The sequence below is a fragment of the Pomacea canaliculata genome, linkage group LG9 (genome assembly GCF_003073045.1).
Source record: "Pomacea canaliculata isolate SZHN2017 linkage group LG9, ASM307304v1, whole genome shotgun sequence".
Lineage (NCBI taxonomy): Eukaryota > Metazoa > Mollusca > Gastropoda > Architaenioglossa > Ampullariidae > Pomacea > Pomacea canaliculata.
In genome coordinates this window covers 15,993,998-16,021,082 of record NC_037598.1, presented here as the reverse complement: position 1 = coordinate 16,021,082, position 27,085 = coordinate 15,993,998, and the positions used below count along the sequence as shown (strand labels likewise).

General features: G+C 36.1%; 2 protein-coding genes across 10 annotated transcripts; one reads left to right on the top strand and one right to left on the bottom strand.

Annotated features, from left to right (window-relative positions):
• Positions 1–550: 550 nt before the first annotated feature.
• LOC112571800 (histone deacetylase 11-like) lies at positions 551–27,048 on the bottom strand. Of its 8 annotated transcripts, none has more exons than XR_003100887.1 (14): positions 26,954–27,048; positions 25,742–25,812; positions 24,022–24,076; positions 19,401–19,497; positions 15,469–15,620; positions 14,074–14,174; positions 12,763–12,792; positions 9,678–9,794; positions 9,139–9,321; positions 7,998–8,094; positions 6,446–6,624; positions 5,842–6,028; positions 5,399–5,487; positions 2,423–2,557 (listed from the first exon to the last, which is right to left on the bottom strand). XR_003100887.1 is itself a non-coding variant. In XM_025251097.1 (14 exons), the coding sequence occupies exons 2-13, from the start codon at positions 25,754–25,756 to the stop codon at positions 3,996–3,998; spliced, it is 1,245 nt and encodes a 414-aa protein (XP_025106882.1). In that variant the 5' UTR covers positions 25,757–25,812; positions 26,954–27,048; the 3' UTR covers positions 2,424–2,557; positions 3,963–3,995. The 8 variants fall into 8 exon arrangements, 5 of the variants coding, with proteins under 5 accessions (XP_025106878.1, XP_025106879.1, XP_025106881.1 ...); XM_025251097.1 differs by lacking the exon at positions 5,399–5,487 and adding an exon at positions 3,963–4,027 and having other exon boundaries at positions 2,424–2,557; XR_003100886.1 differs by having other exon boundaries at positions 2,476–2,557; positions 3,963–5,487.
• LOC112571799 lies at positions 19,450–25,517 on the top strand. Of its 2 annotated transcripts, none has more exons than XM_025251091.1 (8): positions 19,450–19,587; positions 21,013–21,104; positions 21,574–22,116; positions 22,566–22,819; positions 23,007–23,360; positions 23,767–23,889; positions 24,044–24,148; positions 24,598–25,517. In XM_025251091.1, exons 2-8 carry the CDS (start codon positions 21,020–21,022, stop codon positions 24,928–24,930), a joined length of 1,797 nt encoding a protein of 598 aa, XP_025106876.1. In that variant the 5' UTR covers positions 19,450–19,587; positions 21,013–21,019; the 3' UTR covers positions 24,931–25,517. The 2 variants fall into 2 exon arrangements, with proteins under 2 accessions (XP_025106876.1, XP_025106877.1); XM_025251092.1 differs by having other exon boundaries at positions 19,473–19,546.
• Positions 27,049–27,085: the final 37 nt, after the last annotated feature.

Below are 27,085 nucleotides of genomic sequence, written 5' to 3'. Positions count from 1 at the left end.
TTTCATGAGATAAGAGTATTGACATTCAAAAATTTTGCAGCTAGATGGAGAGCACTTGCTGTTGTTCAGTAGACCACACTCATCAGGTTTGTAACCTGTCCCTTGACACCTGAGTCCCTTGAATCAGCATCATGAGTACTAGTATATACTATCTGCTTACATATCAGCTTTGTGAGTTGTTTCCTGCCATTTCTGGAGGCAGTTGGGTGGCGCAACAGTTAGTACCTGCCACCAATATAGGGAAGGTTGGCTGTCCTGTGCTTAACTCTCATCTTGGGCACCCTGTTCTTTTTCTGCATGTGGCATCTCTTTACAGACCTGGGTGCCTTGCCATGATATAGCTTTAGTAGCTGGCTTGGCGTAAACACCAATCCTCCTCCTGCCATATCTGCTTACGGTCACAGTATTTTGCACAAGATTAAAATAATAGAAATCTTCAACATGAGTGTGATTATAGTTATGCAAAAATAGAAGAAAGAAAAGTATTAATCTCTCCCCTGCTGTCTCCATAACTGCACTCAGCTAACAGAAAATGCTCAAGCAAAAACACTCATTTGATTACAGTGTTTATTTACATAATAAAATAGACAGCCACACAAAAAAATCCCAGACATTCTGGACAAGCAACAAACTTGATGGATGATAAGATTGTGATACTTTGTAAACAGCATCCCCACTATAAAAAGAAAGCACTTAATGCTTCAAATGTTCTGTATGTGCATGCACTTGCTTGTTTCTTTTTTGTTGTTGACAAGTTTCATTACATTCCAAAGCATCCTTCACCCCCAAAATACATTTCATGATTTACTTGCTGTCTTTGATAAAAAAAAGTATTTCCCCTTAACACTGGTGTACCAAAATAATCGGAATTTGTAGAAACAGATTTGTGAGCAAATATTGCACTTCAAAAAACATTTACTCCAATTAAACCTGCACTTGTTGCAAGTTTACAAACTATCTTTATAGTATTAACTTAAATTACTGGAGGATAGCCAAATTATTTCGGTTAACCTAACTTACAATAATCAGCATTAAGCTTCACCAAATTTAGCTTAATTCTTTGAATGAGCTCGGTTACTTTTGTTGTTAAAATGTCACAGATGTCTTGAATGGCAGTTTTAGGTACAGAAGAAATGCAGAATAATCGGCTTCTCACTTTCCAGGTACTATTAATATTAACAGCAAAACTGTCTACAGCTTGTGAGACCTGTGGAAGTTTATCCTCAGCATTCTTGATCTTTCTAATGACTTCTCCTATGACAACTGCAGATCTAAACTCTAAATCTTTGATGGTGAAATGTGTCGCCAGGCGAGTCAGACAAATCTGGTCTTCCATTTTCTTCTGTCTCCAAGTTTTTCCCCCCATAATTTATGCATTTATTTTAATTTCATTTGCTTGTTGGATAATGGAGTACTATTACTCATTCAGTTATTAATCACACAGCACTACACATTATTATTCCCATTTCCACATATTATCCCCTGTTCTTTCTTGTTGCCTTGGCTTCTTCATTTTCTCCCTATCATGATTATTATTGTTATTGTTATAATTAGCATAATTTTTAAAGCACCATGAGCTTGTAGGTCTGGGATATGGCACTATAAAAACAACCTTTATTATGACTACTATGTGCCACTTAATTATGACACCCACTTCTGAACCTGAATATACAAAGCATGCTATTTCCAACAGGCAGCATAATTGAAACTAGTGTTTAAATGCATCTGAACTGTTAAAACTGCACTTTACCTTCCACACTCAAGACTCCAAAGTTCTAAATAGCCTAATAATTGTTTATATTTCTTATTATCTTGTTGGCATATACATTTTAAAAATAAAACACCAACTGTATGTCTATGCTTAAATATTGCTTTTTCTTTATCAGTTAATTATCATTTTATTTTTCTCCAAAACCTATCCTAAAGGTCATTCCCTAACCATTTTTCAGGTCTCATGGGGAATGAGATGTTAGAGACCTCACTTTTCTCATGGCCATGTCTCTCTCTCCCTCTCTGCCCTACCTTCCCCAACCCTCTGAAGTCAGGTACCTATTTCCAACAGCTTGATCAACTGAGGAAAGTTAGCTCTACCATATGGGTGTCAATCATGCCTCAGTTCAGACACCAGTGCTCTAATCACTTGGCTATCCACTTCCCATCCTAAAGTTAAGCCCATTTAAGTCCTTTTTTAAAAAATAAATCCACATTGCTCTTCCTCCTCCTCTATGTATCTCCATCTCCTAGTACTGACCTTAGTATTCACAGTTACAGATTTTCCAATGTGTAATTCTGCGTTGCTTTTGGTTTGACTCTTCTTTAACAATGCGCTAGACCTTACAGTCAACAGAGAAAGTAAGTCACTTGAAGAAATACATTCAACATTCTTTTTAAAGCTAGCCTTTGTCATTTAGTGAATCCGGCTTGTCAACAGAATATCTCTCGTCCTCTTTGTTCAGGTCTTGGGACGTCGAGGAATGTGACACACAGCTGCGTAGTCGTGACACCAAACTCTCACTGCGACTGCGCGGAAGGGCCCCAAGCTTGTTACTCTCCAACACTGATGAAACACAAAATTTTTATTTTAAATAATGTTACTGTTTAAGCAATTCTTGTCCATACACAGAAAATGACACTTTATGGATTTCTACATTTTTCTTTTTCAAGTGTTACTCAAACCAAGGCATGAAAAGATCTGAAATAAATTTTCAAGTTTGAGTATCAGTAATTCTACAGATAGGAAATTTTTTCTGCTGAGATAGAAAATTATTTTTCAGTACTATCAGATGACAGGCTATATGGAGGTGACCCGACTAGTCACAGCAATGCCAGCTGTCCATTCCTGGCTGGATGAATAGGGACCCAATGACCAATTCACAATCATCCTGCCCTGCCTGACCAGTGATTTTTCTAGTTTTCACCTAGAAATTTCAACTGAGACCCATTGCAGCAAAGTTGGGGGTGGGGGAGCCAGCAACTAAGGTTATATCAAAGCAAGGCATCCAGTCCTGTAAACCAATGCCACACCCACAGAAAGAAAAGCATGCCTGAGACAAAAGCTGAACCCAAGACAGCCAACCTTCACTGTACTGGTGAAAGGGTGCTCATGGGTGCACCACTGGGCCACCCAGCAAAGTGGGAGGGAACTAGCAGTTACATCATTTGGCAGGTACTCAAAGAAAGACACTTTACTGCCAAAAACGGTGATTCTTCGTGTTGTACCAAATGACATGACTATACACTGAAAAGAGCAGTGTCTGCCAAACTATCAAACATCCTACTACTATTGAAAAATTTAGGACACCTCAATTTCAGCCAGGTTGCCCCAGATTATACTAATAAGAATTAGAGTGACCACCACATAGTCCTCTAGTAAATACTCGAAGAAATTAAGGCATTGCTCAAACAAAAACTATTTATTCAAAGAAACAATTAGTCTTGGAAGTTTTAAAAAAATAATTTGCCAAGTCTAGTCAAATGGCCATCTGCATGTCATCTTTAGTGGCAACAGAAAATTAACAATGGTAACAAGCTTAGAAGTCTTGGGAAGCAACTCCTGTGGTGGAAGTTATTAAGTGGGGGAACCAAAGGATGAGCATCTTGTTTCCAAAATTATAAGGCAGTGTCTAAACCCAGAATATGTTATTTTACTTCTGGAGTTGTAGTTATAAAGCAGTGGTAAAGTTGCCCTGGGATAAAGAAATATGAAGTAGTGTGTGCAGGTTCTAGACACTGTTTTATAACTCTGCTTTCTGTGAGTTCCCAGTTTTGCCCAGGGGAAACAACTTACTCTTTGCTTCAGAACTATGGCCCTGGTCAAAAATTCTTCTTGGAGAGAAGAACATGTAAGAGATTTACTCCACAATATTTAACAATTATCTCATATATTTTGTCTTGGATTTTCTAACCAATAGAAATATATTAACCTAAAGAAGATTCCAAAGTCCATCCTTTTTTTTTGTTACCTTATTATCACATCAGCTGTGTTGTTACCATCTTCAGAGCTTACTTTGCACATGAGACTGCTCATCTGTACATAGGAAGTTGAGCTGTGAATGTAGATGACAACTATTTCTGCACTTTAAGAACTGATGAAAGTTGGTCATCTGTTGCTTTCAAGCCCACTTCCCACAGTGTACATACTGGTTTTTAAATCTCGAAGACAGGTATTTCCAATGTCTTCAGCTCTCATTTAACCTTTTTTTAAAGAATTGTCATTGTCATTTTCTCCCAAAGTAAGCATAAAATGAAGGATGAAGATATTCCAATAAGTGTCAACTAACCTCTCCATTTCCTCTGTGTCAATGTTTTTAATTAACTTCGACAAAGAAGAGAAAGGGGCAAAATAAACTAACTGCATGATGTCCTTACTTCCATGCAAAAGGATGAATAGGAGCTGCAGACAAGTTGCAATACCCAAACCAATGGGAAAATATTTTGTCATGAAAGATCTTCAGTGTGTGATCTTAGAAAGTTCAGATTCTAAAGCAAGTGGATAGCGCAAACTGTCAAGAAAAAGTTCTGACACCTTTTCATCTTTGATGAGTGAGGTGTTTGAGATAGCACCATCTGGAATCCAGCTATTCTGTGAAAGGAGGTGACCATCTCCTGTCACTTACTAACTTTCTTTCCTCAACCCTCAGAAGAGGTTAGATACCCATTTAACAGTGAGGTCACCTAGGTGAAGTAGCGGCTCCACAGGGGTATTGTGCTGTGTATGAATTTCCTGCTTAGAACACTGGTACTTTAACCTCTCAACAATCAACTTTATAAACTGTGACCTTGCTTATGCGATTTTACCTGTCTTCTCACTGACAGGCTTGTATTCTTTGATTCTATTTTTTTGGATTCTTTGATGGTTCCTTCCCTCTCTACTTTACCGAAATGTTGTCTGTCCACACTCCTACTCAAAATTTTCACTCATTCGATCCCTCCTTCCTACAAAGACAGTCACATATAACAGACATTCTCCCTCTGTGCTGCTAAGCAGCTGAACTCTATTCCACATCACATTTGCTACTTGAACTTGAAGGCTATGTTCAAACTTTATCTGAAATATCTTTTCACTGAGTACTATCCATGAATTTCTATCTTCAACTCCTTTTGCAATATTGTCTGTCATGTAAACCATTCTATAACAACTCCATCTCCATACTGTTTATAGTACCTATATCCCTTCCTACCTCTAACTATAATACTGCATTACATTTTACTCTTGACTTTATCTTTAAGTTGTGCCTATGCGCATCTCACTGTCCACTGTCTGTTACCGAATGTTCATTTATCGATAAATAATTTACTGATCAGTGCACAGAGTGCAACCTATCTTGGTCACAATGCTGCTCAATACAAGTGCACATATTATTATTAGTATTATTCAGTTTCACATTTCCATACATACACCAGGTGATCTAAGGTATTTTCTTCAAAGCCAGGCCATTACAGATTGCAAATGCAAAGTCTACGCCATTGCTTGTGGGAATCTGAAATCTTGAAGAAATTTCAACGTTAAAACCACTGTTCCTGACCATCTGAACAAAGTGTCTACTTTTTTTTTTTTCTTTAAATTAAGCTGAAAAACATTAAAACAGGAAAAAACCTTAACCTGATCGCGAAATATAAGTAAACATCTTTAATCTTCACTTTAAAAAAATGCAGTTTAATGAAAAACCTGCTCAAAAAGGGCCTGGTACAATTTTTAAACAAAGGCTATTTGCCCTCTATAATTATGAAATGATATGAACAAAACATCCAACATGACATACAAACACCTTGCCGATAATGTTCCATCTCTGGGCATGCCTTTACAGCAAGACAACAAAAAAAAATTAAGACTTTCATTACCTGATGATGAAGAGTGGGACTGCTCAGCTTCATCACAACTGATAAGCTTGAGTTCTTGAAGGTTAAGAATGGAGTCAGCAATAATCCGAGCTGTTGCACGTTGATAGCCTCCACTCGTCACCATTAAAATAGGGATTCCTCTGGCACGAGCTTTCTCAAAGACAATCTGGTCTCTTTCTATGATGCCCTTTGCAAAGATTAGTAAATTTCAGAATTAATGCAGTTTATTTACCTATATCAATAATTAAAAATTATTAAAAAACCAACATAAGTGCTATCCTCATTTTTGCCTTTAACCCATTTTCTGACTTTAAGTACATGAACAGCATCCCCCAATATAATAAAAACAAATTATTTCCTGTTTACATGAAACATGCCTGACAATTGTGATGGTAATAATACATAACACATGGGCATACACCCCAGCACAGTAAGGGGCTCAAACATCAATCTAAGATCTTTAAGACTGAAATATGAAATCTCATCATCTAACACAGATGACAAAGAGAAATCCAAATTGTCTGAATGAAACCCTTAACTATGTAACAATGTGAGAATGTTCAAGAAAACTACTACTGATCGAAGTAGCAAGCTAATCTCTCACCTGCGGTGAAATGGAAAGACAGCCCAGTGGATCGCCATCCAATATGTCTGTGCCAGCATTATATAAAAGGATATCAGGTGTAAACTCAACGAGCGCTTCTTCCAGGTGCTTGTGCACTTTATGCAGATATTCTCTGTCATCAGTGAAGTGTTCCAACTCCACCTTTTTCCTAATCGCTCCTGAAATGACAGAAAAAGTTCCTACCCAGTGTTAACTAGATGATCAAATACCCTGTTTCTTCAGCTTGACTGTCTCTTAACAAGGCCAGTTTAAGAATATGTTGTGCGACCCGCATCTTCAACCAAATGTGAAGGCAGTCCAACTGTATGGTTCTGAAACTTGGAAAGTGACAAACACCATCAACAACAAGCTGCAGACCTTTACCAACTGATGCCTACGCCATATTCTGGGAATAAGATGGCCTGACAAGATCTCCAACAGCCTGTAGAAAAGAACTAACCAGAATGCCACTACCCAAGACATCAAAAAAGTGCAAATGGGGCTGATAGGACACACCCTGCGCAAACCAGCTGACACCATTGCTAGGCAGGCACTTGACTGAAACCCTCAGGGGAAGAGAAGAGTTGAGAGGCAAAAGCAGACTTGGAAAAGAACAGTAGACAGTGAGGCAAAGGTGCCGGAGCCACATAGGTCCAACTGAGGGGACTGCCCGAAACTGGGTCCACTGGAGAGGTGTTGTTGCGGCTCTATGTTCCTCAAAGATTAGCAAGGACTAAACTATTGACTATGGTCATCATGCAAACTTGGATGCAAAAGTGGTTGGTATTACTGCATCACTAAACACCCAAGGCTAGTTTGTTCAATAGAAAAGATCATTTATTTCTAACCATATCACTGTTGGACCATGATAAAGGAAATGAGAAATGGTTTTGTCCAACTATTTAACAGAACTTAACATCAGACAAATATAATAGATGGTTAATTCACAAGAATTATAATGTTAAGGTTAAAAAAAAGCAGCTTCATGAGCTTCATTTTCTGAGCTTGTGATTTTGCTCCTGATTGTTACCATGGTACCATTGTTCCTTAGCATCAATATATTTAGTACCTATTTTCTTAAATTATGATTCTGCTAAACTTTTCAAAGTTCTTCTCATGTACTAGTGTAAAAAAATAATACCAAGATGACTAAAATTTGCATAGGTGATGAGATCACTGCCAAAAAATCCAAAAATCTAAATACACACAAATCACATTGTCATATTGTAAGTATATCTATGATTAACACATCTACTGACTATTGAAAAAGTTGTTACTAAATAATCCAAATAGCAGCTGTTTATTGTTGGTTTAAATAGCAACCACAAGTTGCAATACCATCAATGATAATTTTTGTATTTAAAACATGAAGTATTAAATATACCAGCACATAATCTGAATTATTTCATAAAAAATAAAGAGATTTTCCACCTACATATTTCCATAACAATTTGTACAAGCTTGCACTTCATTTTCTTTCAAAAAAGATTTTAGATACATTTCTTTGCCCTAAAAACAAATTTATCTATATTTAATTATAAAAAGAACTTACTCTTTGCAAAACCATCATGTGGATAAATCCCTCTGTTAAAGACATCCATGATGTAAACACGCTCATCATTCATAAAGTCTCGTTCGTGGCCATTTCCCTGTTACAGCATGAAAGCAAAACTAGATTTTAAAAAAAAATGTAATGCATCAAGAATGTATTGACTTAATGTGCAACCTAGTCAACATTTCATCATTTCAACAGCATATTCACAAAACAATCCACTTGCACTTCCAACAACCTCTTTAAACTATTAGAAAAATCTGGTTTTACAACACAGAATGATACATGCTATCTTATTTAAGTACAGGCCTTTCAGAATGCTTTACACCCATCTTTAATTATGACTTTTAAGTGACCAGGGCTTTTTAAACATGCACTAAAACATGCAGGCACATGAAAGGCAACTGACCTTAAGAGAGAACTTGTGCAAAGTTCAAACAACTTAAATATTCTCCCTGCCCTTCTATTTAATACACAAACAAGAAACACTGATCTTGCACAGACGTGTGTGAATGATTGGAGTGACTATTGGGTTGTTTTTTGGAAGAGTTGTAAAACAGATTACTGCTTGATTACAAAACCAGCAGCTCCTTCCCCAATGCTCAGTGACACTGATATAACCTGCTGTTCCCATGTAACACATAAATGTAGTAAAGGACAAGAACACAATGATCTGCTGGAGCTTTTACACTACAAGAGGGGTAACTGTGCAATATAAATACCATCAAAAAGATTATGCTGTAACAGCAAAAGTCAAGCAACAATAAGATACAATTATCTGTTTCTTGGCAATCTACTGTTTTCATGCTAATGCCTGGAACGCTTCTATATTTGAATTCTCTTTGTTGTGAAATAACTGGGTGTTTGTTAACCCTACCAGACCTGAGACCCTGAACCTAACTGTTCCCTATACCTGGGCTCCTGAGCATTTTCACGAACTAGGCCAAGTACCGAAATTAGGTATAGCGGTAGATTTGGAAATTACCAAAAAATCGGTACAGCAGTCTGGTAGGGTTAAAATTGAAACAAATCTCACTTAAACAAGCTATATCCAAATGTGTTGGTGTGCTTGGCGATAAAGCAGTAAAGTAGTACTAGCTACAAAACATGAGACTGAATGTAAGAACACAATCCATCCCACCTGATGAGCATCTAGATCAACAATCATGGCCTTTGCAATGCCTTCAACCCGGTCAAAAAGGAAGCGCAATGCCAAGGTAATGTCGGCATATGCACAGAATCCACCCCCTTTGTCTGCAGAGCAATGGTGGAATCCACCACCAACATTCAGTGCCCACCCACGCTCCACAGCTAGCTTGGCTGCCTGTGAACAACACATGTGAAGAAGCAAATGTGAAAAATACATGGTCAGCTGGGTGCAGCTGAGAAGAAAATCATAAAACTTATAGGAAGAAATGTGTGTTCATCAGCATTTTTAATCTGTATAAAGATATTGTTTGTGTTAAGTGCATTGAGCATACTGTAAAGAAATGAACTATATAAATCCACATTATTATGTCCATGTACCTTAACTCTTTACAGTTCATTTGAAGATTAGAAGGCAAAAATTTAATAAAAAGAAACACAGCTACTTTGTGGCAGAGCAAGAAACTTGGAACTGAAAAGAGTTGAGTCTTGTCAATATAATCACTTTGTCTTATTTTGAACATTATAACTTACCAGAATGGTACCCCCTGTTTGAAAACGCAAAGGCCTAAGAACTTTTCTCTGTACAATAAAATTGGGAAGCAGCGCCACTGGAGGAACCTCAGTGATTCCCGCAACAGTGATACTCCACTGAAATGTGAGGTAAACAATTTCATTAGCTGCTTTCTAAGTCCAGCATCCATTAATGGTAACATGTTTTTGCTGTTCACTTACTTGAATGATTTTTTCATCTACTTTCTAGCAAATCTCAAAACATGAAAGAACTTGTCGATTCTTGTTCTTACCTGTAACACAAGGTAGTTGATAACATTCTACAGAACCAATGCTTGGAAAAGATAAAGAAGAAAGACTTCTAGAGTTTTGTTATGCTACTGTTCATGAGCCAACAGGTTGTAATCCTTCAGACATCTGAATCTGATTATTAGAACTGAAATACTCATGCATGGAAAGTGCTCCCTAATGCGCATGCACACACAACAGCAACCAACGACACTTCTAATATGCACATGCATGTCTTAGAAACGCTAATCACAGTAAATGGAAAAATTAATAATCAAACATTAGCCCATTAAAAGTTCAATTTTCAAATTTCTATATACAAAAATCTACAAATATCTTTATATTAATTTCCATAAATTAAAATAGATATGCTCCATACTTTCCATGAAAGAGGCCTGAGTTATCAAAAGTCACAAAGTTACCAGTTAAATGTATGTATGGTGATGTTTTCTTAACTGTATGTCATGATCATTTCTTCTGATTAAAACACAATTGCAACAACTTTCCCTCAATGCACAATTAATACTGAAAGCAATGTCAAAACAAAAAGAAAAGCAAGCCATCAACATCAAATGATTATTCCCTGTTAACAACAAGAAACTGTGCAAAGTTAGCAACAAAAACTATTATCATCACTACAGCAAGTTCTTGAAATGATTTCAAACTGACAGCAACTCTGCTGATAAATGTCTACTGCAACACTAGCTTTAATCAAGCAAGAAAATCATCATAATCACACTGGCAATATGTATGAGATAAATCATTCCATAGTATTATGCAGGAAGATTAAAATGAAGTACAATATCTGGGTACAGTATATAGAGATTTTTACAAAATGCATTCAAAAATATGACTATAAGCAATACATAGTATTACAGGGTGATTCTTATGAACACTTTCGAAAACCTATTGCTCATCAATAAAACATCATGTGAATATTTAGTATGGAACATTCAACCAGTCGATGTAGACTTTATTAAAACTAAAAACTAAAAACATACAAACATACTTCATCATGACAGCTCAGCAGGCAGAAGCATATTTTAGTGGACAGCAGTGTTAGGAAAAAAAGGAAGGGAAGATAGTCCTGTGCCTGCAGCATGATCAATCTGTATATAATACAACTAACTCCCAGCAGGACATAACAACATTACCACTACCTATAGAATGAATGAATTTACAAAGGAAGCAGCACACCCCGATCACAGAAAATACTTTGACTGCTGAGTTGCCATAATGGGCTCTGGCATCCACTGCTCAAGGAAATGCATACAGCTACGAAGTGCCAATATTTGGGGTACACACTATGGTCCACACCACATCATATGACACTCAGTTATATACATATATGAAACTGAGTTTTTTTTTAATACTCCTATACTGTATTTCAAGGATCCTACAAGCAAGTGGATCCACTGGTCTTCTCCATCCCCCCCAACCCTCACCTCACAAATTGCATCAAACTATTATAAATAATACTACAGTAGCTAGATTGTCATAAACCCTTTCATGCTTTGTTACTTTGATAGTATATAGAAATGTTAAAAATAGGAAACTCTTTAAAGCAAGTAAATATCTCTGGCATTGTAGTTTGGTGAGTTGTACACTTGACCTGAGCAAAATCACTGACATCTAACAGGAAAACTCACCTTGGTTTCTCAACAGAAATAAATGAACTCCTGATTTATCAGGGAAGGTAAAAACAAGAGAAATGGGTTGGGTTCTGCCTTTCATTGTGCTCTAGATATTAAAGATCCCTTGCATTCACTCCACCATACAGCTACTATTGGCTACTGGACTTTATTTTGTTTAAATACTTTGATATCTAACAACTTATTTCAAATATTTAGCATAGAAATACTTTTTTCATTTGATATTTGTCATTTATTGTATTTATATTTCAATGTTCTCACAGTATCTCATATCCCTTTCACAATCCTCCTCTGTACTTCTCAAATAACTCCCAAGCCAAATACCCACCCACCCCAACACACACAGAGTAACACACTTAATAAAAAGAGCAAAAGAAGATAGCAAGGGAAAAAATGGCTAATTACAAAAACTGCCAAATATCTAAAATACCCTTTAATGCTATAATATTTGCTGTTAGTCCCTTTTCTTTAAAACTAAATGTTTCTATGAAAGGTGATTGAATGAGAAAGCAATGCCTTTTTTATGCTCTACTGCTGATCAAACGAAGCACTGAAATAAAATCCCATCTCTATATGCTCTACTGTTAATCAAATGAAGCACTGATGAAATAATGCTACTTTTGCTAGCCTGCACTTGATCCCTATATCCTAATAATATCAAAGCTCTCCAAAAATCTGTCACAATAAATTCATTAAAAATAAATAGATCAAAACTTTCATTATCAAATTTATTTGCATCAAGTGATTTGCAAATTTCTCCTGAAGACAGTTTTATTTTTTACTCAAAACAAAATTAAAAAGACTTTAAATGGATCCAAATTTTTAAAGTCTTCAGTGCTGAAACTATTCTATCAAATAATAAAAATCCAAATATGGTTGTGTTAAAGCATCAAACAAATGCTTAAACTTAATCTTATCTGGTATTATTTACATAGCAAATCTTGACGTTTGAATGAATGCATAAGACTTGCTGTCAGAAAAGCATAGATAAAAGGTTTCAGTTGGATGCTGAGTGGACAGACTCCTAAAACAGCTCCCATGAGGACTGTAGTGATCTGACATGCAGGGATGCAGTATTTCATGAGCTCATTAAGGGAGTGGTATATCCACATTCTAATACAAAGTGACCACAAAAAAATCCACAATAAAACACAGATAAAGAATACCTCTGTTATTCCTTCAACAATACTTGTGAGCTGCGAGTCCATACCAAACATCACAAATATTAGAAATGTTGTCATATGCATGTGTATTTGTTTTTTTGTTTTATTGACAAATTCTAAATAATACTTATCTGTAAATACATGTCAGGGATTTTACACAAGAATAATAATCCCTGATTAGTTTAAGGGCCTTTTTAATGGGCCACATTACCACACTGGCAAAGCCTAATCTTTGCCAACAGGCTCTTACCTTTCACATTCTGCTCTGCTGAACAAATTTTGTGAAATTACTCTGTGTTCATTAATTTTTTTTTATTATTTACCTATTGTAAATGCATAGGAAAATATATCAGCAGTTTTTTTTCACATCATTACCTGTTTGCATCTCATTTGAATCATGAACTGGCTATAAGAATGTATGCTCCTCATGGATATAAATTAACATATGCTTCTTTCAAAGACTATTTTATCCAAGGCAGCCTGAGGCCAGCTGCATGGCCATGTTAAACTGGATGTTTAAGTTACGTAATCTTCTAAAATTTGTATAAAATATTTAACTGACATCATCACAACTGTGCACCCGGCCCTAGACTGCAAGTTCAGCTGAGGGGTCATAGGCTTGGCTGAGTACGATGAGAACAGCTCCACTATCTTTGTGTGTACATTTGTAAGAAACTAACAATTCGAGAAAAATGCTAGACCACTTAGAAAATTTTGGTAAAAATTTACTGTGAACAGATTTCATGGAGAGCATATAGAATTAACAACCTTCTGAAACATCTTAGTCAAAAAGTGATTCATTGTTACAACAATCTGAATAGACATTAAACTACTTGTTCATATAAATACAAGTATAAATGAAAACACATGCACACAAACATATATATAAATGCATGAATGAAAGAATTAAACATTGTATGTTTATTATTTTTAAAGATTGGACAAAATCAACTTTCTTTAAGCTTCTAAATGCAAAAATATATGGCCCTAACATCACAATATCTTTCTCAAAGAAAACTCTCAAACTGTGATGATGAGCATGATAACTCTCAAACTGTGAAACCCAGTAAATCTGAAAAGCTAAATAATAAAACCCTGTGTGATACTTCTTGAATATGGAAATAAGTACTCAGTCCCAACAAGATATTTCTGGAAGTAGGTTCTCAAGCCCTACTTGATACTTCTCAAAGACAGAAATAAGTACTTAGATCCTTTTTTCAACTTCTGGAAGATGGAAATAAGTACTCAGCCCCTATGTGATACTTCTGAAAAAAAGAGAAGTTTAACAAATGTATGTACATGTCAAATAATTACCTTTAAACTAGAGAGATAGCCTGATGAGTGCACCACCCTTAGATCTTCCTCACTGGCCTCAACAGGCACCACCAATGTGTCATCCCGTACCATTCCTGCCTCTGAATTTTTTTAATACAAATTCATTTCCTGTGAAATTCTAATAATGGTAATATGGTAATAACATTTGTTAATCTAATAAAGTTTAAAAAATAATCATTAATCAATACTTTATTACATTACCTTACTATTTACATGTTAAAGAAACACTAAGGTGGTGTCTGGACTAAGAACAAGTTACATTCCTGAGACCATACTTAAGCCAAAATTGCATGCAATACAAAACACAAATGTATGGTTTGTCCTTAGCATCAGTTAGTCAAATATTTTACCTTCCTGCTCACATGAAACATTTCAGAAACACTTTCAAATTTTATAAAACATCTTAAACACAATAATAAAAACATATCAAACTAGTTCCTATGTTAATCACTATGAACCGCTTGTCTATAACTCCTATCTCAATTGATAAGTCTTGTGGACGCTAATTTGTAAGCGCGACTATCTGTTAAGTCATACATTTGTTAACCAGGGATTGCATATTTATAGCTGCATCTTCTTTCAGGAAATAGCCTTGCTTTGTGTCACATTCAGAGCTGTTGGATATGTCTGGTGAAGCTTTTCACTGAGACTGAATTGTTTTTTTTTAAATTTCTTTGCAGTGTATATCCTTTCCATTCTGTACTATCAGCTGCCATAATTTTTTTTTAAACTGAATACCATCAATCGTAACCATCAGTCCTTTAGCCCTGATTTAGGACGCCATGTTGATATGCCACCAACTTTGGCACTGATGTCACATGGTCACCCACAAAGCTACAAGGCACATTCTATCAAAAAGCCTTAGTGTAGGTCCTGTTTATGTTGGAGATATCTCAATGTGGCTGAATACTTGCTTGGTGATGGTGAAGCCTGTTATCTTGTCTCTTTTTATGCAATGTTTAGTATGATTTTTAACTTCGTTGAGGTGACCGATGAAGATGATGATGATGCAGTCATATGGCACAGGTGTATATTGCTTTTTTGGAGAGATTTGGTCTTGAGGTAGGTTATTCCTTATTTCCTGTTGCATATTACTGTGAGAATGGTCACTGGCTCTCAAATACTATCATGCAAAGGGAATGATAATAAGGGTAACAGCTTACATGAAACATGATGATTTCTCACAACAAAAGTTTTAAGTATGATGTAATGACACCCTTCCCCCTTAAAAAAAAACCACCATAAGGTAAGAATGAAAAAAAGAAATAAATAAAAATATGAAGCAAGGCATTTGAACAAAAATGATGGAAGACAAAAATGATAAAAACAGAAAGGTTGGGAGAAAACTAAATATATTTTTGAAAATTCACAAACTTTTAAGAAACTCAATGACACGTCCCCATTTTCCAGCATCAAATGGATGTAGCTTTTCTAAGCCCAAGAAACTAATGTTGTAGTCACTGCAGTACACAATAGGCCACTGGTCGTCTCTGACATCAATGTACAATCTTGTTGTATGTACTGCTCTGCAACATAAAATTAATGTGTCACAGTTTAGTTCTTGCATTTGTGTTTTAGTGCAACCACGGACTTAGAAACTGAGGTTCCGTAATTAAAAATTACCTAAAAGCTAAAGTGATGTCATATTCTACTTATCTAAAGCTAACACTTTTAAAAATGACTTCCAGAACACACCAGCTACATGCTATTATTATAGTGGTACCTTGGCACTCAAACGCCCTCATACTGGAAGAAAAGGAAAAGCAACTCTTTTTGCATCAATTTCAAGTAGTAAACATGTGTCCTGGTGGGTTTTTTTAAAATATATGTATTTAAACATACAGTCATCCTGACACCAAGAAACTTTCTAGTGCTGAAAGCGAAGGAAAACATTAAGAACAACTAAAATAATAAAAAAAGACCTTATTGCATTGTGTGAGAAAAAGACATGTGTATGGCATGGTTAAGTGAACAAATTCAACAATGCTGAAAATAAAGAGGCCATTGAAGGTGCTGATTTAGTGGAAAAAGTAAAAGTGATAATATAGCAAAGGTCTCAAATAACTGAAGAGATGAAGGTTACTATAAGTGTGGATAAATAAAATAAAAAAACAAATAGCTGGAATTAAACCCATCTTTTCATATATGCCATACAGACAAGGTAGGTTGTTGTTGGAACCAGTTAAAAAAAAAGTGCTCAGCACCCAAGCTGTCAGGAGCTTAACCAGCCTTCCAGCATGAATTTTGGTAAAGTGCCAAGGTATGACCATAGTTCATAACTTATTCACAATACATCAAGAAGGAAGTAAGTAAAACATGCCTATATGGCATGTTAACTCCTCAAAAGACTAAAAGAGCAAGGACAAAACTGAGAAATATCACCCAAAATACATACAGAGTATCAGACAGTGGAAAAAGTTTAGGAAATCAGTGTTTGTCTCTTTCTGCCTGAGGCTTCCTGCTTTGAGGTATGAATTGGTTAAAGTATATTTTCAAGTCTGAAGTTTTGCTGTTTAATCATGATGACCCCAGTGGCAAATACAGCTTCAGATGATAAAGAGGAAATGCTTTCGTGACACATGTGAGTCGGCATGTAAGTTTTCCCTCACCCCTGTGGTCTCGCTGCAGGTATACAGAACCAAATGTCATGGCATCTCATTCTTTCCACATGCTATTCACTTGATCAATTCTTCTGGCCATGGTCTTGTATTAGCCTGAGGTGACCTAAGGTCACAACTGTATCTCACTGTTGCTGGGAGTATGTGTGTGTGTGTATATATATATAGTGTGTGGGAGGGAGGAAGTAAAGTGTATACTGTTAGCACATGAGCACTACCTGGAATTGCACTTATTAATAAAGTTGTATTGTAAAAAAAAAACTGCCTACATGTGCAAGCTATAAACAATCTTTAGGCGACCTAACATGAACTGACATTTTACAATGTGAAACTCAAACAACCATTCAAAGAGAACATGGAATTGTCACATGTAATTCAGAAGCAAAGCCAACCATATAAAGACAATATTTTGATGGAAGCTTCATGTCAGGTAAAAACAATGACTAGTATAGCATGTTCAGTTTTAGACTTCTGTGGAAGTGTCTTAATTTTTACGTCTGTTTGAGTAACAATCAAAGTTACAATGTATGGTTATGCTTTAATTTGGTTACCATAGTAGCAACAAGATTTTTCATTCATATATAAATTACTCTTTTAAAGTCACAAATAATAAGTTTATAAACATCACAAGTCTCTCTTTCACACACACACACACAGGCATTCATGCGGTTTCTATTAATCTTTTATCCGGATGCATTAATCTGTGGTCGCAATACTATGGTTGTTATTAATGTTAAAATATCTGCGTGAACGTATGACAACGCAGTTATCAAATCCTCGATAATCCTTTCACCAGGTTAGGCTGGACGATTCATCTGATACAAATATTCACGCACCAATTCAGCATCCGTCACCGTTGACGTTCACTTTTATTTTGATGTACTGTTAAGCCATATAAACAAATATGATGCCGATGACTTGTCATGTAACGCACGTAATCGGTATGAGAATGCCACTCAAACGTACCTATTAAGTACAAATTACACACAGACTATGCAATTACATCAAATAAAAAAAAACAACTGAACAGTCGCATGCACGACGGAGTAAAATGACCAAAATTTTACGAGACTATATAGTTGCTATTCAGATTATGTAAATACTAATTGATATTGATATTTTTTATATTATAATAATGGCGGAAGGTACTAATTACCAAACAATTCCGTATATCAATTTATTGAACAGTATTTTACAAGAAAATATTTCAAAATAAATTCCCTTCTAGTTCTTAATTGTGAAGAGAGCCTTGTTTCACTTACGGTTTTCCGCTGTCCCCCATTACAGGCGAGTTGACATTTACTTGTCACAAGAGCCAAAGGGGAAAGAAACTCTCACTGACGTTTTCTAGTCATACGTGGAGTTGTGTATCTTTGTCTGCGTAGTTCATTGCTCCACATATATTTAGTTGCAAAAGAATCAAATAAATTTATATTTTTTATATATAAGATTGTCCTTCAATTGCTCGCATGACTGATACTTTGCGTTGAGTACAAATGAGATAACAGAATAATGAATTACTGCTTGATCGCTCGATCCCTTACGATTAAGAAAAAAAAAACTGCATGTGTACCCGTTTGTGTCGATTTATTACTTGATTAAAGCTATTCAACCAAAAATTAAACCAATCAGCTGTAGAGCAGTATTATGAAATTGACCGATACATCGATTTGCAGCGTCTAAACATATTTACAATAAGTTTCACGAGCTGAACCTAGATACAGGTTCGGCGAAACAAACCCGGCAACTAATTCGCTGAAGGTAATTAAACTGCAAGTACGTCACGGCTTCTGAAAGTCAGCACGGGCAACCGGGACAGACGATTTTTCAGGGCCACCTTGTATTAATCATCAATTGTGCTTGCAAGTTATCATTCGACTGGCAATATCTACATAGCCTCGAGTGTACCTGCTCCTACCTCTCGTCGAGCCTGTGTAAACAGGCTTTCGATCAGCAGTTGCCATAACTATATGAGGATCAAAGCATCGAAGACGGACGAAGTTGCATGTGTTAAAGAATCTCACACCATCGGTTCCTTTTTTCCGTACAACTTGTATTACAAGACTCACATATAGTCGAACATAGATATATATCCGTTCATTATATATACATGTATAGTGTTTCGCGTGTGAAGTCCCCGTCGTTTGTTTCAGGTGAAGACCTTAAATCTTGAGCAAACTTTTTCAATCAGGCCTGGTGAGATTGGGGGTAGGGGGACAGGGGGGTTTGGTGTACCCAGGCCTGCGGCTGTGAAGGGGGCCTGGCCTTGGTCAGTGAATATTTTTTTAATTCTTAGAATTTTTCCTTTTCTTTTAAAGAAAGGTTGACGTAACATTCCTCACTTTGGGAACTGTTTCCATGGAACGGGCTACTACAAATAAGTTTGATCCTTTAGTGTCATATTCTTCCTCATTTACAAACCACTCACGTGCAAACAATTAACTCTATGCTCAAGTAGTGATGTATAGATCCTAGTGCACTATTTAAGCTTGTGCTAATGTTTGCAGTCTATATACCATGCATATATTACATTACTGAATGAAATGTAGATAATGGCAAATTATAAGCATATTACTCTATATTGGTCCTGATTGTAGTGTAGTGGAGGTAGATGCTGGACTGACGATGGACTATATAGTCTATATATGTGAGGATTGTTCAGATGCCAGATTCCTACAAGCAACGAACCTCACCAGAACCCCTGTGGTGTGCAGCCTTGCACACTGTGACTGGGTGAGCTCCCTTGATCGCCTGCTGGCGGTCTGTGGTGAACGTCCCTCTCGGTCTGAAACAGGAATTTTTCGTCTTCTACCTTATTTTCCTTCATTTTCAATGTAATCTTTATTTTTATATAAGAGAATGCATTGAAAAAGAGGTAATATGTTAGTGCGAACTTTTCAAAAGTTGCTTTAGTTGTATACATGCAAGGCGAAGACAATAACTGCATGCATGAGTAGCTTTAGCTAACGCTGTCTGGTCCGATGCAACACTTGCAGGTTGTTACTAACAACTGGTATGCAGTTCCAAATCAGAGCTTAAAAACATTTTTTTTTGAGGTTTTTGATGCTTTATTTGTGGGCAATAAAATGAAAGGATGGGTAGTTTGTTTTAGACAGTTTAAATAGTACATTCTTTTGATATTATGTTTTACATAGTTATGGATTATGTTTGAAATGTTAAAGTATATGGTACATCCATTCATTTAGGACAATAATGTTTGCCTTTGAATATACAGGGTTAGTAAACATTATATGTTAACACTAATTTAGACTGTGGTATCATCTATTTCCCTCAAAATGTGTGTCCAAGCTTTAAATGATACTGTTGCTTGCTTTCTGTTTGTGTGTGCTGAACATGATGGCAAACAGATTGAGATCATCCTGCAAATCAGCTTACACATATGATGTATATTTTGTGAATAAATGGTTTCTGCCATTTAAGTGTCCACATAATTTTTGCTAACCTTGTATTTACCAGTTTGAAATTTTAAAAACATTTTAAGTGATTTTGTTGAAACTACACTGTAATCAACATTATGAACTGGTGTAAAATGCATTACTTAATTCCCATAGCATATAAACAAACATTTTGTTGAATGTTGCTTTAGAAGATACAATTCATAACCACTCTGTTCTTGAGTGACATCCAATCTCATGTATTGTTAAGTATGATTATTAATCTCTAAGTGCTGGTCAATGTAAATACTTTTACACTTAATGTCTCGATATTTTCTGTTTCCTTTTCATAATTCCCTTAAGAAATCTGGCACACTTTGAATCCTTTTCTTTGCTTTCTTCGAATTTCTCAGATGTTACCACGTTTTGTAGTAGAACAGTGGTAATGAACAGTACCATTCATTAAGTATCTTTTCCTTGTATCCATCTTTGCTTCTTGCCCAATATTTGGATAGTGGCAAGATAAAAAGATGGTACTGTTTTTATAATGGTAGTGATAGCAACTGTTATGCTAATAATAACAACAGCACTTATACTTACATTTCCCTACTTACAAGTGAGCTCATTGTATTTTACTTACAGTATTTTCTCAGTACTTTCAGACGTTAGTCCCCTACTTTAGAGTAATATTGACAAGAAATGTCAAAATGCTTTTTTAAAAGTATTCATCTGATCATAATATGACTTTGCAATCATGATAAAAGAGACTGAATATGCTGTTGTTTGCTTATTCATACTCATAGATACTTGCTGTGGCTAAGATCCAATAAATTTTGGAACTGAAGCAACAGACCATTAAAAATGAGAGTACCATTAAAAAGTGGCTTTTATTACTGTCCAAAAAGCATCAAGATGCCTGTCTACAAAGTGTGGAATGTCTCTCGCACCTCAAAGAAGTCTGTTGCAGCCTTTACCTTTGATGAACTTGTCAAGAAAAGTCAGTATGATACACTAGATGGTTAAGAAAGTAATAGTGTGTCTAAGATCAGGGATCAAATTAAACATACTCTTTATCCTTTTGGAATGAAAGAACTATTTAACCTATCAATATCCTATAAATGCTTACGCTAAGATTTTGATAGGTTTTTTTTTTAAACTTAGCATATAAATCTATAGAAGCCTGTATTGCTGTGTAATAGGTTAGGTTTATCATGGTAATCCTGATTAGGGAAAGCTATGATCTTTTATGTACTTGAGCTGTACAGATGACTTAAAAAAAAAAATACAGATTTATAATGGAAAAGAAATGAAGACCATTTCAAGGAGTATGACAATGACGACTGGTTTATTTTGGCAGACTTGAACCCATAACTGATATTGGGGGAGGAGGGAAGAAATAAATTACTGGTTAAAAAATTTGAGGGAGTATGTTTTTAGAATCCTTGTTTATTGAACATGTTTTTCAGGTGGAGAAAAGCTGGGTTTCCCACTAGTGGCAGAAGTGGTACTAGAGGAAGATGGAACCACCATAGATGAAACAGAGGTGATGTTAGAATTCAGTGGAAAAACACTTATTATACTTCAGCCAGGAGAGAGGTGGTACCCCAACAACCTACAGCATATGAAAGTGGAACCTAAAGACACTTCTTGTTCAGTCTCTGCAGCTGATTGTATTGTCCCTTTTGCACCTGCTGCTGTTACTGCTGTCCCTGCTTGCATTGCCAACACAAATTCTGCACCTACCTCTGCTTCTACTGATTATATTATCGACTGTTGGTACCCAAGCAGCTTTATGAAAATGGAGCCAGAGGATAAGACCTACTCAGCAACAAATGCTGTCACTTCCGCTTTAGCTACTTCTGATAGTGTTCTTACAAATTCTCCATCCCTTGCTGTCATTAATTCTATTTCTGATCCAGGCCTTGCAGCCAATTGTTTTACACCATCTGATGCCCTGCATTTATCTTCCCTTCGATGCAAGACTAGTTCTTCAACAACTGTTCCCAAGTGTAAGAAAAAGTTTTACATTATGTAAAAATTAGCCTTCGATTTTGTAACACTGGGAGAGTTACTAATTGGTTATGCTTTTCCACTTATTTCTACAGCAGAAAAGTATTAAGTACTAAAGTTTGGTTATACTGCTGCACTACTACCTACAGTATGAAGACTTGTGAGGCACAGAATCGAGTTCACATTAGAGTGCACAATGTTTGAGGCAATAAAGAATAAATATTTAAATGCATATAGCAAAATAAGCCTATCGTTAGCAAATAGTATCTTGTATTTGAATAAACAATGATATTTGTAAGGACGAGTTATTGAAAAAAAGGCTGCAAAATAAAAATAGTGTATTATTTTATCAATCATAATATATGAACATAAACAGCATTCACTGTTTGGCTATGCTGCATGTCTGATGAAACTTTCAGCCATGAATTTTCAATATGGTTTCATGCAGATCAAGAAAGGACCATAGAGACACTAAAGAATTGTTCCCTACCAACCTTTAGTGCATATGTAGAAGAAAACCTGACTGGCGTACATCCCAGACCAGAAATTGTGTGGACTCGCATGATAAGTGAAGCAGCACATTACTATGCTGCAAGGCTGAAGCTAGAGACTTTACGTACTGCTGAGCAGTACAGGCAGATAGGCATGGCAATGTGTAAAAAGTATCCTGCCATTGCTCTGGTGGGTGGAACCACTCCATGGGTAAGCCCTTTTTCTTTAGTTTATTTTGCCTTACTGCCATGCATCTTTAAGTTCAGGCCTATGTGATTATTTTAAATATTAAAAAACAACTTTGCCACTTGAGCTTCAGTTAGTATTTCCTGGAGCATTTGGCAGACAGTTGCTGAAACTATTTTTGGAATAAATTTTCTTATAATTATTCTTGCAGTTTAGCTTCACAAAATCATTTTCCCAAAAGATTAGACACATGAGGATGGAACTGAAGAATAAAAGTCAAGGTGCTACTCAGTGCATGCCTAGAACAGCTGCAGCCTCTCCATCAAAACGTGCCAGGTCATGCTCAGGACCAGTGGCGGCTATGAAACGTAAGCCGATTTTCGCAGCGCAGGATGAAGAGGAGCATTGCAAGGAGCTTCTTCAAGAATGGCAACAAAGTGAAAAGAATACTGATCACCTGAAACTCCTGATGAGAAATACCAAAAAGCATCGTTACCAACTAATACACAGTTCTTCAATTACAGAGGTGTTGAAGCACTATCCATGCCTCCATGACACAGCTTTTGTAAGTGTCTTTCTTCATCATGAAGTCAGACCATAAATGTGAAACTGACAATCCATTCTCTACATTATTGCATCATTTTGCTTAGTGTGGCTGAAATCTGGCTATACATTTTGGAACAAAAATATTGTTAAAATGACCTTCGCCAGTGGTTTTTGTGAACAACTTTAGAAAGAATAGGCAGGAACAACAAAAGGAGTGTTTTACTGTTTGTGCGAGTTGTGTACATGCCACTTCATAGGGCCGTACTTTTCTGTTGTCAAGCATTGCTTTGCCCCTCTTTCATTAATATATAATAGAGAATTTTAACATTGTTGTAATAGGATCTAATCTACACAAGATGCAGCTTTTATAGTGTTGGTAAAAAATCATTTTTAATCTAATAAGCCATATCATTTTCTTCCTTTAGATATTTCATGAATTCTGCGAAATATTTGGAGAGCAAGCAGTTGCTGACATGACAACTAGAATGTCAGCTTTTGTAAAGGCAGCAATGACATTAGCTGGCATTGAAGAGTCTGCAGCTTCACAGGTGTGTAGATTACTAACCTGTTTTGTTATATTTTGTTAAATATCTCTAGGTTTCTTTACAAATGTTTCTTTACAAACTGCTGAAAACAGTACCTCGTACATCAGTTATCAGATTTGATAAATGAGAGCTTACATTTGACAGTGTTTGTTTCCAGGTTCCCAGCCATTGCATAACAATGGTCATGTTCCTAGAGAAAAAAACAATGTGGCATCAGGGGCGAAAGTCCGGAGGCAGGCAATCCATACTGATTGTAAAAAACGTAGGTATTTTTGTTCGTCGTAGGCATGATCATATCTTTCTGACGTTTTCATTTAGTTTCTTAGTAAACTGGAAAACATTTTCTTTTTCATTATATTGATACAGCGACGCCAGTTTGTTACTGACATTCATTCGATCATTTTATCGCTTTTTTAAAATAATCTGTGTGTGTATATGTGTGCGTGTTTATAGTCCCAACTTGCTATTTTGCCACCATTTGTCCAACACTAATGTTGGGCAAGAGGTGAGTGTGGCAAGAGAAAGAGAGTATATCATCATAAACAGATAATCAAATTTATGATAGGGAAGCCCGTTTTGCAGCAAATGCATCAAAAGGCAGGGTTGGGACATTATGTATAAAATCTATATTTCTGAAATTTCTGCACTATAACTTAAGCAGCATAAAGTTTATTTTCTCTAATTTGGTATTTTTGTTGTCTGGCATTTTAGGATATTTCAGGTGATGAGATTGGAGATCACTTGTTCACATCTGCAGGTGATGCACCTCGTCTTGTATGTTTTTATGATGAAGGACAGGACCTCATAGAAAAACTGTTTGTGACAGCAGATGGTGTCAATTTTCAACTAGATCCAAGGTCTGGAATACCTACAGGGTTGTTCTACCTAATGCAGTTTTACTATGTGTTTGACTTAACCTATCCAAGGCACTACAGCATGCTGCTAGCCTTGCTGCAAACTTTAGTTATAGGTGTTAAATACAAAGCACAAACGTCAATGGGATACCGCCTACTGGCTTCCCAGATTATGAAAAAGTTGGAGTGATGGTTTCCTAACAGCCTTTTCTTTAATTTATGAATTGAATGGTTAAGATGTTAGTATATCAAGAGCAGTAGAGATTCTTTAAATTCTACTGATTTCCAGATTTATTAATGAAATCTGCTTAAATCATTTTTGATATATCTGACATCATATGTTGTGTACAGTCATAGCATATAAATCTTTCACATTTCATTTGAAAATTTTGAAAGTGTTTGAGGCAGCACCTTGTTTAAAACTCGTTTGCTGGCCGGTTTCTATCCTTTTTATTTATTTGCAGTATTATATGTGTACACTTTGTAGACAGTGTTTGAATACTAATAGCTGTTTTAAAGCATGTTTGACTTCCACAAAGGCAGCTCCAAACACAATACATGCAAGGAATAATAAGGCATATAGGAACACATGGTTGAAAAACGATGGATGCAAAATGATATGTTAGGAAAATAAAGAACGCAAGAACAAATATTTATAAATGTAGTCACAAAATATATCAGGGTGAATGGGGATTAGCTGCAACTACCTAGATTTTGAAATAAGTGGTTATGAAAGATTTTAATAACTGATATAGTTTAAATATATTTCTGTTCATACATTGTTTCTTACTTTTCTGAGGCAGTGGAAAAATGAGTCTCTTTGCATAGCGAGAGCTATGGTTTAGTTTAATGAAAATTAACTTATTTTGAATTCTCAGAGCCATGTTTAATGTTTAGGTACTCAAACTTGCAACACCAGAGATGAAAGCCGACCCCCTCCCCACCACAACCACCATCTTAAAAATGCCACCGAGTATTAATTGCGTTTACTTAATACTTGCTTTGAGAGTGGCCATCGCAGAAGAAACGCATGCTTCCAGGTAGTAGCGTTAGACAGGAGCAATGTTCAACCCTGGTAGGACAAATAACACAACCATCCACATTAATACATTAGTTATAGACTTGCGATGAAACCTGCATGATATTAATTCAAATTAGTATCAAAAACAAGAGTTGATTAATCATGATACCTGCGGATTGAAAAGAAACGGGAGTGGGATGTGATCGCTTTTCAAACAATGGATCATCAGCTTTGCGTGCATTCCTCGAACCTTTTCAATTCGATTTAAACTTTCTTGTATGGATTAACATAACAGAGAAAAGGATATACAATCAGTGTAAGTATAGGGAAAATTATATTTTATAGAATATTTAGTTGTCGATAGGGCGGGATTTATTTTTTTAAATTCTGTGCTTATTAGTAGTAGTATGGACCGGCTATTAGTCTTGACGTCACGGCCTGTTTAACATCCCCTCTATTGTCTGGATCTGAGTTGTAAGCAAATGACAACATAGTTAACATCTAAAGCTGTAAAATAGAGTGACAAATGTTGGACAATTGTCTAAAGAGTTCTTGAAGCTGTTCAAACTTGGTGCATATTTCAAGTGTGGCGACAGGGAATTTCAATTTTTAGCAACTCTTTGTGAAAAGGAGCATTTGCGTGTAGTAGAGGAAAAATAGCAAATAAGTACTTATCCATCTGAATTTCGCTTGAGTTAGTTTGTGGTGTGAAGAAAAAGGTGTGCTTGTCGATAGCATTGCAGTCGTGAAATATGGTGACTTTGATCTGTTTATCGATACGCATATGACACTTAAATTTCTCACTTCTTATGTTCAGACTTACTGAAAGAAAGCTAAATGAACCCTGGACGGCCTTGCACTTTTTGTGAAAAACAACCAAGCAACACAACAACATACTAGTGTAATAAGTTAGCGTGTTTGACTTTGCTATAGTCAGATCTAGTGATATTAAAATGACTTGCATCTAAAATATATAACAATTGTATAAAAATCACACACAACTTGAGCACCATCTGATAACAAGAAGAATTGTTTCCTTATCGTCGTACTCTTGCACTCTTGAAACTGCGTCAAATGTTCTATCAACTGAGCTTGAACTGTGTGGTTTATGTGGTATATATGCGGAGGTGAGAGAGAAAAGTCGTTAAAAGAACATAGCAGCGTGTTTCATGAATACGAGTGAACAACAAACCGTTTGTGTGGTTGCTCAGCGCGCCGTCGCGCCGAGCCTGACTCTGGACAACAATGGCCAACGTCCTTCCTTGTGTACCTGCCTCGTTCTCGTTTTTTAATTAGCATTACGTCAAGATTGCCATGACGTCAA

What these genes read in the sequence shown, in the direction of transcription:
- LOC112571799 (XM_025251091.1), top strand. Translation starts at nt 21,020, where the DNA reads ATGCCTGTCTACAAAGTGTGGAATGTCTCTCGCACCTCAAAGAAGTCT. An exon ending in TGATGAACTTGTCAAGAAAA is followed by an intron (nt 21,105 to 21,573) that starts GTCAGTATGATA and finishes CATGTTTTTCAG; the next exon opens with GTGGAGAAAAGCTGGGTTTC. An exon ending in AAGAGTCTGCAGCTTCACAG is followed by an intron (nt 23,890 to 24,043) that starts GTGTGTAGATTA and finishes GTTTGTTTCCAG; the next exon opens with GTTCCCAGCCATTGCATAAC.
- LOC112571800 (XM_025251093.1), bottom strand. An exon ending in TGTCATTGAGTTTCTTAAAA is followed by an intron (nt 14,175 to 15,468) that starts GTTTGTGAATTT and finishes AAAAAAATTCAG; the next exon opens with AGGCAGGAATGGTACGGGAT. An exon ending in GTCTTTCCATTTCACCGCAG is followed by an intron (nt 6,029 to 6,445) that starts GTGAGAGATTAG and finishes ATCTTTGCAAAG; the next exon opens with GGCATCATAGAAAGAGACCA.